This window comes from Convolutriloba macropyga, chromosome 2, assembly GCF_964194025.1.
Source record: "Convolutriloba macropyga chromosome 2, txConMacr16.3, whole genome shotgun sequence".
Classification (NCBI taxonomy): domain Eukaryota; kingdom Metazoa; phylum Xenacoelomorpha; order Acoela; family Convolutidae; genus Convolutriloba; species Convolutriloba macropyga.
In genome coordinates, this window is record NC_134469.1 from 24,394,954 (window position 1) to 24,410,914 (window position 15,961).

Genomic DNA, 15,961 nt, shown 5'->3' on the forward strand with positions numbered 1-15,961 from the left:
ATGAGGGAAACAAAGGTTTAAAAAATTGACCTTGATCTTCAAAAGCATACGATTATCAAATGTATGGGAAAAACGAAGTGTGAAATGTGGTGTTACCGATAATGTGTTCCTATGATTTTTTTCTCGTCTTCTGATTTGTCTGTTTACAGAAACAGCTATAACCAAAAACTCATAGCCTTTTCTCAACAATATTGCAATATTGCTCAAGTTTAGTTTTTTTTTACACAAAACAATTTGGCGGTGTCGCCAAATGAAAAAAGATGGATGTTTACAAGAAAGACTGCATACATTTCCGATTTCGTCTGGGTTTATCACAAACCATGTTTTAAGATTAGAGTTCTAAGCATGAGTGGAATCGAAAGACGCTATACTAACCTAGTTCAAATTTTCTTCAAAAAAGGCTATATGTGCCCCATTTTTAACAGCGCTATCGTGAAAGCATGGAACAATTTTTCGTCAAACGTTCCCACGTTATAAGTCAACAGTTTCCACACCAGAAAGAACTCATTTCCCAGTAACCCATTTCCACCGTTACAATATCTACTCACTGAAATTAGAGAAAGCCTAATTGCTGATTAGTTTCAGCTACTTCCCCATCGTTGCTATGAGTGGATTAGGAAAACAGTAAGAGGTTTCCTAATTACCCGTAGCACTGCTCACAAGAACAATTGAGTTTTTGATGCAATTCGGCATTAAAGTTTTTGGGTTAATTTCATGATAAAAAGGGGATATTTATCTGTGAACACTCGTGACAAAATATAAGACCTTTCCACGATATAAGTTACTTATTTCCACGTTCTGCGCATTAAATTCCTTCGTTAAAAATATATATGAATTGCGAAAAGCGGGTACACGTTGTGGTCACTTGATTCCAGGAAACGCTAAGGTTAATGAAAATTGCCGTTTCGGACATTGTCAACGTAGTGCAAACAGATTCTTTTTCGTTGTTTATTACTAAATCAGTTTGGTCCAGAGTTTCTGTGTCTTCTGTACTAGACCATTGACACTATGATTAGTTATTTTTTTCGCTTCTAATAAAAGACATATCTTAATAGAACTTTAATTATTATATATTTTGTTGGACATGTAATGAAAATTGAAATTGTATTTCGTAAAAGTGTTGGTCTTTTGTCGAATAAATTGGATTCATTTACAAATACTTTGAAAGATCTAGTTTTAATGAATTGAAAATGGCCCCACAATTAACAGAACACCATATAGTTTTCTAGCCCCACTGTCGACAAACATCAGCTGAAGTTTGAAAACAGAGCGCAAACAATCAGTATGTTTTACCCGCTCATCAGATCGCCTCATCCTCAATGAATGTGGACCGAAACAGAATAGATCTGAATTAACTTATAATAATACAGTACTAACGGTCTTTTTGGCTTAGGTGGCACGCAGAACCTGTACCAGAGACCAGCAAGCATAACCCCAATCATCCCCAAGCCCAGAGCACCAAAGAACGTCACTGTTATCACCAAGCTGAAGTTGACAGACGAGAAATCGATGGGCAACTTCTCGGCAAGACTCCTTGGATCATCTTTGGTGTCTTTTTCCATCGATGTGTAATCCATACTGACATCTGAGTTGATCCCGCGGTAATAGTAGTCAGTTGTGCCCATTTCTAGTCGTATTTCACTTCATCAGTAGTTGTGCTTCTGTTTCTAAAGAACAGTTGGAGGTCATAATTTCAAGAACCAAAATTATGCTTTCGAAAAATCTAATGATTGTTTGGAACAATTTTAAGCTATTCTATAACTCTTGTTATTTCAGTTGAACACCGTTCAAGAGCTTTTTACAGTTAGTAAGCTTCTTCAATGAATCATCCGGCAACGGTCACTGAAGACAATGACAGCGATTTTGCAAGAATTGTAGCAAACTTTTCGAGAGGGTGCAGTTAACTTTTGTTACCGAACTACAATCAATAGAACTGTTATGCTTAGACTGTTAGCTGATCGATGCTTAGCCTAAGAATGAAAAACAAATTCAATAAATAAAGATAATACCCATGGAAAATTCGAACAGCAAAATTTTCCAGTAAAAAAGTATACAATCAATAACCACGCTATAGCAAGAGAGTAGCCATTCTCAACACTGAAATGAACAACAGAAAATGGCCACTGCATTAAACACACACACACACATACACAGACACATACATACACACACTCACTCACACACACCCACACTCACACCCACCCGCATACACACCACACACACACACACACACACACACACACACACACACACACACACACACACACACATACACACACAGACACATACATACACACACTCACTCACACACACCCACACTCACATCCAACCGCATACACCACACACACAAACACAACACACACACGTAACCCACACACACACACACACAAACACACACATACATACACACACACACACACACACACATACACACATATATATATATATATATATATATATATATATATAATATATATATATATATATATATATATATATATATATATATATATATATATATAGATACATATATGTGCACGCAATTGAAGAATATGGACTAAAAACACGCATGAGTCGATTTTTCAAGAAATTATGGTTCATTTGGAGATTAAGTTTGAGAATTACTTTGAGTTCCTGCACTGTAAAAACAAAAATTGGATTATGCCTGTAATATCGAACTTTGAATAATCACAGGAAAATTATATAAGCTGAGCTACAAAATGCGATAAAAACAAAACTAGAATTTTGCGACAGCAGTAAAAGTACGTTTCCCGAAAATTCAGAAAGAATTGTCCAATACAATCAAAAGGATTGAAGTTAGAAACAAATTTTTCTGGTGCCTTCAACATTACTCTGAAGCTTTCTTGTGCATTAGTTTGGCGTTACCCAAAATATGCGCACATTTGTAAGTTCCAACGTTTTGCCACTTTTTTGAAATCTGTTGACATTTTAGGATGGTTTGCGCATTTTTTTTTTACTTTACGGGAATCAATTGAAAAAAAACATTAAATTTGAAGTTTCAGGCTGTAAAACTGTGCTACGGTGTGAAATTCTGGCATAAATTTTTTTCTCTTCTGAAAATGACAATAGCAAAAAATTAAGGCTGAAAAACAGAAAGCGGTAAATCAAATTAATTCAAAGCTCAATTTAAAGAAAACAAGCGAGTAAAAAATTAAGGAAAGAAGTGTAAAAATTTTTAAGCGTTATATGAAACAAAAGCAATGGGTCAAAGAAGTTTGCATTTTAGGTAACAACCTGACAAATTTTAGGCGAAATATTTAACTTGAGAATTTAATGTGGGTACGTTTGGATGATAAGCAGCCAGAAGAATAAAGTTGCTTGAAAAAATGATTTAACAAACGTAGTCATTTTTTTTAAACAAATTTGAGGAAAAATAGAAATCAGTGAAAGAATTTGTCTAACAGCTTTTAAAAATTTTATGTTGGTTGCTAATTGTATTAATTCAAAAAGAGTACCGAAGAGTCGTCTGCTGTTATCGATGGATATGCCATATTAGTATCTGTTTTGAATTCAGTAACTGTTATTAAATTTTTGTCTGTCTTTAAATTCAGTAACTATTAAAAATTTTTCAAATAAAATGAATTTTGGGCTTTTCTTACCAGAATAAAAACAGTTTTGAAAAGGTCTGCCAATAACTCCCACGCAAAACGCCTGGTTCTCAACAAAAGGTAATATTTTTATTCCTAATATATATACAAAATTTTATTTGAAGAGCTCTGTTAATTCCCCTGACGTATGATTAAAGAGGAAGCAGTGCTGACCAAAAATACAACCTTTAGACAAAGTTTTGCCGAAAGCATCCAAATGAATGGATTTTGAATTATGAAACAATTTGAATGAACATTATGTTCAACCCTGGGTTCAAAATTAAGCAGAGTAACCCATTTGTCCCAAATTTTAAACAATTTCAGCAAATTTTTTATGGCATATTAACTTGAAAACATTTTTAGAACTGTCTTCTCCCATCCCTCCCCCCCAAAAAATTTAAAAATTATAGGATGTAAATTTTTTTTATAAGAGTGTGACCTTTTAAGGCCAAATGTTTTTTTCCCAGATGACAACTACAAAATTTTTAAACAGCATTTTGGATTTATGAATAAACTACTTTTGCTTGAAAAAATAATGTAGTAATTAGATATAAAGAACGTTTTGTTAATGCACAGAATGATATATACTTTCTCATTATTGCGACTAATAAAAGCAGCAAACATTTTTTTGATTTACGCTACAAAATGAACATTACTGAACACAATAATTTGAAGTAAATAGATTCAAAAGACATTAGATAAATTCGCAAAGGTTTTCAATCGTTACTACTTATTATGTACTTAATTACAAGATCGTTTTCATCGTTTTTTTGGGAGTTTTTGGAGTTTTTTGAATTCTACGAGAAAAAAATGGAAAGTTTTGGACCTCTCTTTGCCTCAAGGAATAGATAACTGAAAATATCTCTTCAAAGATGGATTCAGTTTTTCAAGAGATTTCTAACAATGCCGTGATACCAAATGTGATTTTTTCCGCCATAGATATTGTTAGGTCGCAGTTTACTTGACAAAAAACAAGGCTATGTTAAAGTTCCTACATTTAAAATAGCCTGGCATTTAAGATCCAGAAATAATTGTAGTGGGAATCTTCTTCACCTTCTTCTCTTTAAAAATTTGGGCAGTAATTCTATTTAATTGAAAAAGTTTTTCAATCATTTACATGCAGTTATACAGAAAATGAATGATTTTTACCAAAGTTTTGAATAAGCTTGCAGATGAAAAAATTTTGCACAGCTAGTCAATGGGAGAAAGTAAAATTTGAGAACAGGCAATGGAGCAAGAAAAAGACCTTAATTTTTCTTAAAAAATAACCGTAGTGAAAAACAAAAAAAAGTGCTTAAACAAGAACGCATTTGTCACCACAAGCCATGCGCACCGAGCATTGGATGTTATATAGGTTTTTCAGTAATTTAGGGTAAAAATTGTGATGTAAAAGCTATAGAAATTGAGTAAATTTAATTGAAAAAAATGTGAAAAATTCCAAAAAATAAAAATAAATGACCAAACGGTTATAAAGAGCAATAATCAATGCAATGCGTACAAACGAGATCTCTTGTTAGAAATCTATTGTTTTGTTTCTAGATGAAATGAAAACTTTTTATCCTAACCTGTTAGTGAAAATAAGTACGTAAAGTATCTGTTTATCGCAGCATCCATTTTCGCGGAAATTCCAACTGTCGTCAAATTTCAAAAATAAGAAAATTGAACTGAGCTCAACGTGGGCAAACCTGAGCTCAAGTTGGGCAGGTAATTTTGGGAAACTTTGGGAAAATGATAACTAAATTGACGTGATCAAATTGGCTGGAGGTAGTATGTAGTATTTTGATGAAATGTAAAATTAATAGCCGCCGAGGTATTTGGTTGTCGAATTTTGAAGTAGCATCGGGGGAGGAGACACAGGTTGATAATATCCGCAGCATTGGGACTAATTATAAGTTAGTGGATAAATCTATACTGAAACTATGTTACGAATTTCAATCTAATCCGATTTTTGGGGGCTTGCTTGCAAAAGAGGAAATTACTCTGACTAAATAAATGTACATGGAAAACAAACAAGTTGTATCTAGTGGCATAAATCCTACCCCTCCCCCTGTTGTCTTTACAAATATATGAATCTGCTGGGGAAAAGAAGTAGTGAAAAAGAAAAATTATATTTGGATTCGAAGGAAGTTATAATAACTAGGCAAAATATGACACAAATACGTTTTCATCACAGGTTAAACTTTACACAATCTATTCTGTTGTTCAGTTAGCAGAAATAACCGCCAACGCGTAATCAGCATAAATTGAAACCAGATTTTCGGAACAGATACATTTTTTATACTTGAATCGCAGGAGGAAGTTTTCAAGAAATGTTTGGAAAGAACTTTCATTAACAGTGGTTATTATTTTTACTAAAAGGAGATTATTAAAAAATAGCCGTGGAAAAAATGATTGGTTGTTTTAAATGTGATATTTTAAAAATATATTTTGACGGGTGAATATTAAAGAAAATTAATACATAAAAGATGGTAGTGGAATAGTCGCACTAAAATCTAAACCGTAAAAGTTTTGATCTCAACAAAATAAATAACAACTTTTATTATGGTATTATTTGAACAACCTGTGCAAAAGTAGCCGCGTTTAATTGTACAATTTTTATGCTATTCGAATTTGATGCTTTACTGTGGTAGTATATGTGGAAATTGCTCAAGGGCGCATCATGTGGGGGTGTTGGTGGTGTAATGTTGGGCCATATTCCCTCGAGGGGAAGTAAACAATAGAAAGGTACACTCTTTCTAAGCCCCTTTCAAAGCATATATTCTGATTCACACAGAATAGGCCAAACACACCCCAACTATATATCACACCTATACCACCTCTCGCTCTCTCTCTCCCTCTTTCTGCGTTTTTTCTCCTCTCAGCAATCATAACACCTTTAAATACCCCCCCCCCCCCCCCTCATCCTCCTCAACCCTCATAATTCTGCATGCACCTTTGGTGTCTCAATTACGGAGAGTGCCCTAAAGAGGGAAGAGGGTCCAAGATCAGCAAATAAACAAAAAATAAAAAAAACTAAACAAAACAATACGTCCATGTCCATTTAGAGATTTTTGGTGAATGCAAATTCATTCAAAGTAGCTCTTTGACGCCCCCAAGTGGTCTATAAAAAGAATTCGGAAGACAAAAGTCTTCTTTTGAATGAACAAACTAAAAAATAAAATGCGCACATTCGCTCTTTACCATTTAAAAACCCGTCATTAAGTCTCAAATAATGCTGTGCATTTTTTTCTATGACGGTTTTAGGATTTTCAAACGCTTAAAAAGAGTAGCTAAAAATTAAATGGCTCAGAATGAAAATTGTTGAGTATGTTCACCCTGTTAATGTCAACAATCTAAATTACTCTCTGATCGGATGGCACTGCGGCCAACTCCGCGACATACAAACAAATCTAATTTTAATCTCAATCTAAACTGCTAGCTAAGGATAATACCCGAAAAACACAAAATTAGTCTCATCATTACATTCTTCGCTTTTTCAAGCTAGTTTTTTTTCAAAATAGGCGGGCGAGGTTGACCGCGTTTAAAAAAACGTTTGCAACGTTGGCTTATGTTGGGTTATGGACTTTCGCAAGCGGAATAAAAAGCGTTTTTAACTAAGTAAAAGAATTAGTTTCTCAAAAATGAGAGAATAACAAAATGATATTTTACAGTAGAATTTAGAGATTTACAGGAGAGATCTGATTATAAGATCAAGATGGTGATTTGAATTTGGGGATGAAAAAGGACTCAAAAATCAGCTGTATATATACCCATTATCAGTGTGAAAAAGTCAAGATACAAAACTAATCTTAGCACCGTGATTTATAGTGGGGGTCGCAAAGGTTACCCAATATGGTTTGCTTCTGCAAATCAGTCGCAAAGGGAACCATAAATGGAATGCATTTGCACTTTTCTGAGAATTCATTCACACTTCCGGAGATATCATCATCATTTAATACATGCTGGGAAGATTTTACATCAATTAATCTAACTCTAATAATAGTTATCTAGATTCACCAATTTGAACCGAATATTGATTCTCAGCACCATTTCTTGACGATTCATTTATATAATTTCTTTGATCAAAATCAAATTGCTTGTCTTTCTAATCTGGTAAGTCAAACTTTCTTTCTAATTCTCACTAAGTTTAAGACTATAGTTTGATCGAAATTCTAACACCCCCACTCAGACTTGAGCTGATTGCGTAGAGTCTGTTCCCAGCAAAACTGCTCTGAATGTTTCCACTTTCGAAACGGGTAAGGACTTTGTGAAGATGTCCGCTGCCATTTTGTCTGTAGGAACGTAATGAATTGAAATAGTCCCATCCTCCGTTTTGTCCCGGATGAAGTGAAACTTTGTTTCGATGTGCTTGCTCCTTTTGTGCATGACTGGGTTTTGGCAGAGTCTGATACAACTTTGGTTGTCTTCTCCAATTGCTATTGGACGTTTCTGTTGGATTCCAAAATCCTCTAGAAGTTGTTTCAGGTAGAGTGCTTCCTGAACTGCTGCTGCCATGCCCTGATATTCTGCTTCTGATGAAGAAAGAGCAACTGTGGCCTGCTTCTTGACACCCCAGCTGAGTGCTGCGCCACGTCCGTTGAGCTTGAAGTAATAGCCCGTTGTTGATTTTCTGTCGTTCACGTCTCCAGACCAGTCTGCATCACTTTCCCCCACTAAATCATAACTAGCCTCTTTTGTGTAAGTAAGTTTTAAACCTTTTGAACCTTGAAGATATCGCAGAAGTCGTTTTCCGCACATCCAGTGTTGATTGGTAGGTGCATTCATGTGTCTGGACAGAATGTTGACTGTGAACATGATGTCTGGCCTCGTCTGTTTGGCCAGATACAGAAGTGATCCAACCAAGCTTCTGTAGATCCTCTGGTCCACTTCTTCGTCTCCGTTCTGTGCTGTCTGAAGTTTCAAATTCAAATCAGCTGGAGTTCTTGAGGGTTTGCATTGATCCATTTGAAACCGCTCAAGCATTGTTTCTATGTAGCGTTCTTGGTCGACTGTGACTTTGCCCTCTTCTCGTCTGATTCTTAGACCCAGAAACCAGTGTAGTCTCCCTCTGTCTTCCATGTGAAAGGTTGCTTCTAGTGCCTTCTTGACATCAGAGACCACTGTCATACTTCTTGATGCTACTATGATGTCGTCAACCCAGACCAAGATGAAGGTGTGATCCTCTGCTTCTGATCTTGCGAACAAGCAGTGATCGTTCCTGCTTCTGGTGAACCCCTGTCTCAGTAGGAAGTTTGCCAGCTCTTTGTACCACTTGTTAGCAGCCTGTTTCAAACCATAAATTGATTTATTTAGTCGACATACAAACTTCTCCCCATCTGATCCGCGTTTTACAAACTCCTGTGGCTGTTCCAGATACACTTCTTCCTCGATTGGTGAGTGCAGGAAAGCAGTCTTGACATCAAATTGGTGCATCAAATGGCCTTGCTTCGCTGATAGCTGAAGTAGAATCCTGAATGTCTCTGGCTTACAGGTAGGCGCAAAAGTCTCAAAGTAGTCCAGTCCTTCCACTTGTTTGAAGCCTTTCGCCACATAGCGCGCTTTGTATTTGTCCACTTGACCACTGGGTCCCAATTTCACTTTGTAAACCCATTTGCCCGGTATGACGTCCCTGTCTGTGGGTGGTCTCACTAGGTTCCAAGTCTCGTTGTCTTGGAGTGCCTTGACCTCGTCCTTCATTGCCCGGTGCCACTGGTCCCAATCGTCACCTTGCTTGGCTTCGTAGACTGTTTTGGGTTCCACATAGTCGCCCTCAGTCACAGCAAGATGGGTCCTGACTTCTCCAAAAAATTGCGGAACATTCCTTGCTCGTGTCCCTCGTCTGGGCTCCGCTCTGTCCGCGTGTTCCAGTGCATCTTCATTGAAGCCAACTGTCTCTAACTGTGAGAAGTCTTCTGTGTCACTGTCTTCCAGTGAATCTGAGTCTCTGTGACTCCCTCTTGGTGCAGTAGATTCTTCATCTAGTGCTGTTTCTCCAACATCCGAGGCCTCTTGTCTCAGTGTTGTTTCTTGAGTATTCACGCTCCCTGCGTCATGCCACTCCTCCTTTATTGCAGTAGATGTGTCCTGTCGTTCTCTGTTGTCATCGTCTTGATGACCATCATCTGGGTGCCAGATTCCCAGTTCCGACCCATCATCTAGTAGGTCAGCCGTTTCTTTGTTGTCAGGGATTCAGCCCACTTCAGACTCCTTGATGATCACATCTCGAACTGCCATCACCTTGCGTGTGTTGGGTATGTACACCAGGTATCCGTTTTCTCCTTCAGTGTAACCCACAAACTTTCCTTCCAGTGCCTTGGGTTCAAGTTTGCTGACTTCTCTGTCCCTCTTCCTCATGAAGACTGTGCAACCAAAAATAGATAATTTACTAATTGGAAGCTTAGGTTTTATACCTCTCATCAGCTCTGCTGGGCATTTTTCTTCTCCTCGTCTCACAACCAAGTTTCTGATCCTTGCTGCGTGAAGAATTGCTGCTCCCCACATCATCTTTGGAAGTCCTGAGTCAATGAGCAAACATCTTGCCATCTCCAGCAGTGTCCTGTTGCACCTCTCAGCTAACCCATTCTGTTGTGGCGTCTCTGGTATGATCTTCTCCTGTAGAATGCCTGCATCTAAGCAGTACGTCTCAAACTGCTCTGAGAGAAACTCCTTCGCATTGTCTTGCCTCAGCTTCTTGGGCGTCCCCACACTGAGAACAAATTTCTTCAGGCTGGCCAGTGCTTCACTCTTTGCCTTAAGCAAGTCCACAAACACAAACTTCGTGTACTGGTCTGCAAACACAATGCAGAACTGGAACCCTGACAGTGACTCTACTCTGAAAGGTCCCATCACGTCTGTGAACACCCTCTCCAGCTTCTCTTCTGCTTGGGTCTCTGCCACTCTTGGTACTGGAGTCTTTGTGATCTTGGCCAATGCACACACATTGCATACATCATCGAGTTCCCCCACTGTCTCTGGTGCATTCCTGACCACATCTGCTTGATTCAAATGACCCAATCGTCTGTGCCACTTCCTTGCACTGTCAAGTTTCACGCTGTTGGAACTCATCTTGAATTCTAGAACGCTGCAGGGTAAGTAAAACAAATTATTTTCTTGTGTTAGTTTTACCCGAGTTCCCTTCTGGAGTTTCATGCAGCTGTTTCCTCTCTCGAAAATGAAGCTATGTCCCCACTCCGTGCATCTTGAGACTGATAGGAGGTTTGAAGAATAGTCCGGCACACACAGAACATTTTTGAGTTCGCATTGGAATTCCCTTTTGTTTGAGGGTATGCTGATCCTCACACAGCCTCTGCCCACCACTCTGGAAGCCTCTCCGTTGGGATTTCTGACCACTGATTGAATGGGCACAAAGTCCAGAAACGCATCGATGTTCGTCACTATGTGATCTGTACAACCACTGTCCACTAGCATGCCTGCTGTCTTCCACTGGGTAAGAGCTGCCCAGCATTCCTCGTCTGGTGTAGCCAATGTTGGACCCATTGCCACTGACTCATGTTTGCCTCCATCTCTTTGTCTCTTGCATGCCCTGTCTAGGTGACCCTTCTCACCACACTTGCTGCATTGTGCTGTCTCCTTCTTCCTGCAGTCCTTGGCAAAGTGTCCAGGGATCCCACACACAAAGCAGTTTCCTTTCTTGGGTCCCTTCTTGAAGTCACGCTTCACTGCCAGTGCCACTGAACCACTTTGTCCCTTGTGTCTCTGCACCGTGCTCTCATGAAAGTTCTGCAGCCTTTTTCTCAACTCTGTGAAGTTCGTTGCCGGGTTGAAGCTTTCCTGTATAACAAAACTTTCATACCTCATTGGCAGACCATTGAGGACCAAGGCGTTGAAGAGGGTCTCTGAGACTGCTTCCCCTGCTTCTTGTAGCCTTGTGAGCAACTCCTGTCCTCTGATGAAGAAGCTGTCCAAATCCTCAGAATCCTCGAGCTGCAGTCGAGCAAGCTGTGCCACTAAAGTCACCACTGTCGGCGTCTCCACACTCTGAAATCTCTCTTGCAAAAGCTTCCAAGCCTTTGCTCCATCTCCAATGCCGTCATCTCCCACACAGTCATGTCTCATCAGCATGAGGGTTGTTGCATCTAGAGTCAGTGCCAGATGGCACCACACATTGTTCCGTTTCTCCTTGATGTCTGCAACTTCCTTCTCATATGCATCCTTCAGCACCTTGTGGTTCTTTTTTCATCATTGGTTGCCCCATTGGCCAGTGGCGCAGGCTCATTGGGTTGCTCCTCTGTCCCCAGTAGTGATTTGTAGAGTCCCTTCGTCTGCATCATCGCCACAAATCTTGTGCTCCAGATTGGAAAGTCCTGTGCCTTTCCTGTGTAGGTCAGCAGCTTCACTGTCTGTTGATCCATTGAAGTTTGAGCAGGCAAAACAGTTGTGAAAAGAAAAGGTACTAAGCAGAAAAGGATTATGACTGTCAACAACAAATTAGTTTTGTTTTGGAGATTAATTTTATGACTTAGAAAATTGCTGGGCCCATAACCTGTTGGGTTATGGACTTTCGCAAGCGGAATAAAAAGCGTTTTTAACTAAGTAAAAGAATTAGTTTCTCAAAAATGAGAGAATAACAAAATGATATTTTACAGTAGAATTTAGAGATTTACAGGAGAGATCTGATTATAAGATCAAGATGGTGATTTGGATTTGGGGATGAAAAAGGACTCAAAAATCAGCTGTATATATACCCATTATCAGTGTGAAAAAGTCAAGATACAAAACTAATCTTAGCACCGTGATTTATAGTGGGGGTCGCAAAGGTTACCCAATATGGTTTGCTTCTGCAAATCAGTCGCAAAGGGAACCATAAATGGAATGCATTTGCACTTTTCTGAGAATTCATTCACACTTCCGGAGATATCATCATCATTTAATACATGCTGGGAAGATTTTACATCAATTAATCTAACTCTAATAATAGTTATCTAGATTCACCAATTTGAACCGAATATTGATTCTCAGCACCATTTCTTGACGATTCATTTATATAATTTCTTTGATCAAAATCAAATTGCTTGTCTTTCTAATCTGGTAAGTCAAACTTTCTTTCTAATTCTCACTAAGTTTAAGACTATAGTTTGATCGAAATTCTAACAGTTTACAATGTAAAAAACAAAGCTGATCAAGACATAGTTAGTGAAAAGACAACAAAATCAAGTTGGAGTTTAACATTCGGATGCATATAATGTTGCGACTCCTCCCATTTTCAAACTCCAGTCAGTTATTGTCAACTAAAAACTCAAACCAGTAAAAACCTTCAGTTAATCGCGTCCGGTCCCATTTCAAACATAAGTTTAAACATAAATGACGATCGGAACGTATTCTGATTTCAATTTGATAGTATAAACAATAATAATAGAACAGTAAATAGGAAATAGCCAACACAGCGTGGTATTTACAAACATGTTTTTGTTCATTCTTCAATCATTCTGTTCTCTTTTTGTAGGAATATCACTTAAAAAATCAGATTTTTCGAGAAACAAAGAAAAAACTAGCAGTTAAAATCAAAATAAAGTAACTCAATTTAACAAATTGAAAGATAAGTAAAATCGGAGCACCTATTTCCAGATAGTCGAAAAAGAAACCCGTGTAAGTTATCTTCTGCTTCAGATTGCTTTGAATCATCGGATCTAGTAAGTAAAAAATTATAGACTACACAAAATTTTACATATACTTTAGAAAAAAATAGAGTTCGATTGTAGATGTGACATGAATTTACAACATTAAAAACCAAAGTTGATAAATGTCAATCATGTTGAAAGTCATGTTCGAAAAATTCAATAAACACAAAAAAAATATAGGAAATAAAAGACATGTTCAACGTTCTTTAAAACAAGATGGGAAACTCCTTGGGAGACAAACTCACTTAGAAACATAAACTAGTCTTACTGGAAATAAGAATAAATTAAACTTGGAAATATGAACTAGTCTTACTGTTGTTGGGTTGACATAAAAAACGTATAAATTTAATGATTTTATTCATTTAATATGCCACGAAAATGCAATTCTCAAAAATTGTCTGTTGTATTGTTAAAAAAATTAGTAATTTGTAAATGTTTACACTGCCGTACTAACATCAGTTGTATACTCCTCCACATGGTTCGGAATTCAGTGTTCTTTTTTAAAGAAAAATAGGAGCGAAAAAATTCTTATTGAGGTCTTATCACTGAGGCACTATTTGACAATGGATAAAAACAAAGCCACTTAGAAACAAATAAATCTCAAAATTTTCAAATACTCAAGATATTAATTTAAAGAAGGATCATAACGGAATTAACTATAACTTTTAATATATTTTGAAGCAGAAAATACAGTTAAGTGTCGCAATTTTTTTAAAATCAAAAAATGCCAAAAAGCATCAGAAGCGATCAACTTATTTATCAAACTGTTTTTTTAAAAAATTACGGGAGATAAAAAAGTAGCATACGCTTGTTGATAACAGAAAATAACAAAAAGTAATTCAGAAAAAAATTTTAAAAAAACTGAATTTAAAAAGCTCAATTTAAACCAAAAGCAAGGAAAAACAATAAATTTAACTCATTTAAAAATCTGTCCTATACAATAAAATGATATCGATAGAAAGAGTGAAGTGGAAACCACAAAAAAGACGGAAAGCTAAAAAAATAATAATCAAGCAGAATAGCGTATAAATCTGCAAAAGATAGGATGATATAATAATCGTCAAAACATTTTCAGAGGTTGAAAATTTAGGTTGCATTGGAACTCGAATCTAAGTTGAAGGCAAGTCAAATTTATCAGAGAAAAGGATAATAAAATGTCATTTTTCCAGAGTTGTTCGTATGGATTTTCACAATTTCAGCAAGCAGTTTGCTATTTGATGGAGAAAATTCAAAAACCTAATTTAAACTTTATGGTGAGTTTGATTGTAAAGTGACTTATTAGTAGCCATTTCGTTTTCGTTTTACTAGCCTTTTACTAGTCATTTTAAAATTGTTTGTTTTCTGAAGTACAACAACCGTTTCAATCAATAAATGAGTAAAAAGTAGTCAAAAACAAAAAAGACACAATTATAAATTCTAAGGCCGAGTTTCTTATCGGTACTGCATAGGTAGTGAAGTTAAAAAATAATGACAGGCAAAAATTGATGTTACATCTTGTTTCTACCGGAATCAAACTCTCTTGCTTAACTTTTGTCAAAACCTTTAGTTGACAATTACGTAACTAGTAAATAGTTGCTATTAGTACTTGATTATCAAACAATAAGTGAAACTGAAACTCAAACACAAATTCCCTCGCAAATACTAATTCATCATTGCTCCCTATTCTTCAGTTACGAAACCGAATCAATAATTACAACAAACTGAGCCCAAACGGAGTGCGAGACACCGCATTTGGTATGAAAATCAGATAGCGGGGGGTATCATATAAAGTATCCCGAAACCGGAACCCAAAGACTTTAAAGAATCTTATTACATAGTTATTTCTATCCAGTCAACTGTTCAGAACTCATATGTAAAGCAGGATAGATAGAGCTTGCAAAATCAGTTGGTTTTCAGTATATTTTTTTTCAAAACTCATTGATTTTGTCCTATTGAGTTGATGGACAGAGCGTTTTGAAGCACAATTTCTTGAGCAGTAAATTACTTGCTATCGTGTTTTGTTGCTGTAAATCGTCTTCGTGATTGTACAGTTTATAATAAAATTGTGTTGAAATAGAACTGAACTTGATATTGACAACACATTCTTTTGAAAATCGAGTAATGCAACAGTAATGTACACTACAGCTGAACGAAAGTTAGATGCTAAAACGTATTATCCGGACCGAGCTGAAACCGCGGAAACAAACTAGGCGGTTTCAAGCTTTCCCTGTCATTGATTAGCGAGCATCCGTTACTATTATTCCAAATTTGAAAAAATTGATTTATTTTAGCAGAAAAACAGGAAAGTTGTAACTCGATATCAAGCTCTTAGAAACTTAATGAAACAAAGAGTTATCATCAGTCATGTTTGAAAGCATTTTGAAGGGACTCCTTACGTCAGTACTTTTTGAAAAAAGAATACTTTTATAAAAAAAACCCAAAGGGCTGAAATTTTTAATGGTTCACTCAGCAGAACTTTTTATCTTAAAAAACGAAAGCAAAAAAGAAAATAGTTTTGACAAAGTTGAGCAAAAGAAGAGTGAAATGTAAAAAAAAGTATTGATCAAAAAAAGTGAAGATGTCCACAAAAACTTAAAACGCTATGGCTTCGCGGATACAAACATTTTTTTTCAATTATCACAGCAGAAGATGGCAAAAAATAACTCAAAATATTAACCCAGCCGTTTATTTCTGCTGAAATTATATTTGTATCACTGTTTGTATCTGTTACTTTTACAATTGATTCCACAGCAGAAG

At 36.7% G+C, this 15,961-nt stretch overlaps 2 protein-coding genes across 3 annotated transcripts in view; one reads left to right on the forward strand and one right to left on the reverse strand.

Annotated features, from left to right (window-relative positions):
• The window catches only part of LOC142334863 (uncharacterized), a 79,154-nt gene extending 73,243 nt beyond the window's left edge, over nt 1–5,911 (reverse strand). Inside the window, exons 1-2 of the mRNA XM_075383189.1 lie at nt 5,174–5,911; nt 1,378–1,667 (exon numbers count right to left, since the gene is read on the reverse strand). Of these exons, the coding sequence (XP_075239304.1) occupies nt 1,378–1,625 (248 nt within the window). The 5' untranslated portion in view covers nt 1,626–1,667; nt 5,174–5,911. The remainder of the gene's footprint in view (nt 1–1,377; nt 1,668–5,173) is intronic.
• The window catches only part of LOC142358508 (large ribosomal subunit protein uL23m-like), a 486,669-nt gene that overhangs the window by 198,031 nt on the left and 272,677 nt on the right, over nt 1–15,961 (forward strand). The gene's annotated exons all lie outside the window — the stretch shown is intronic.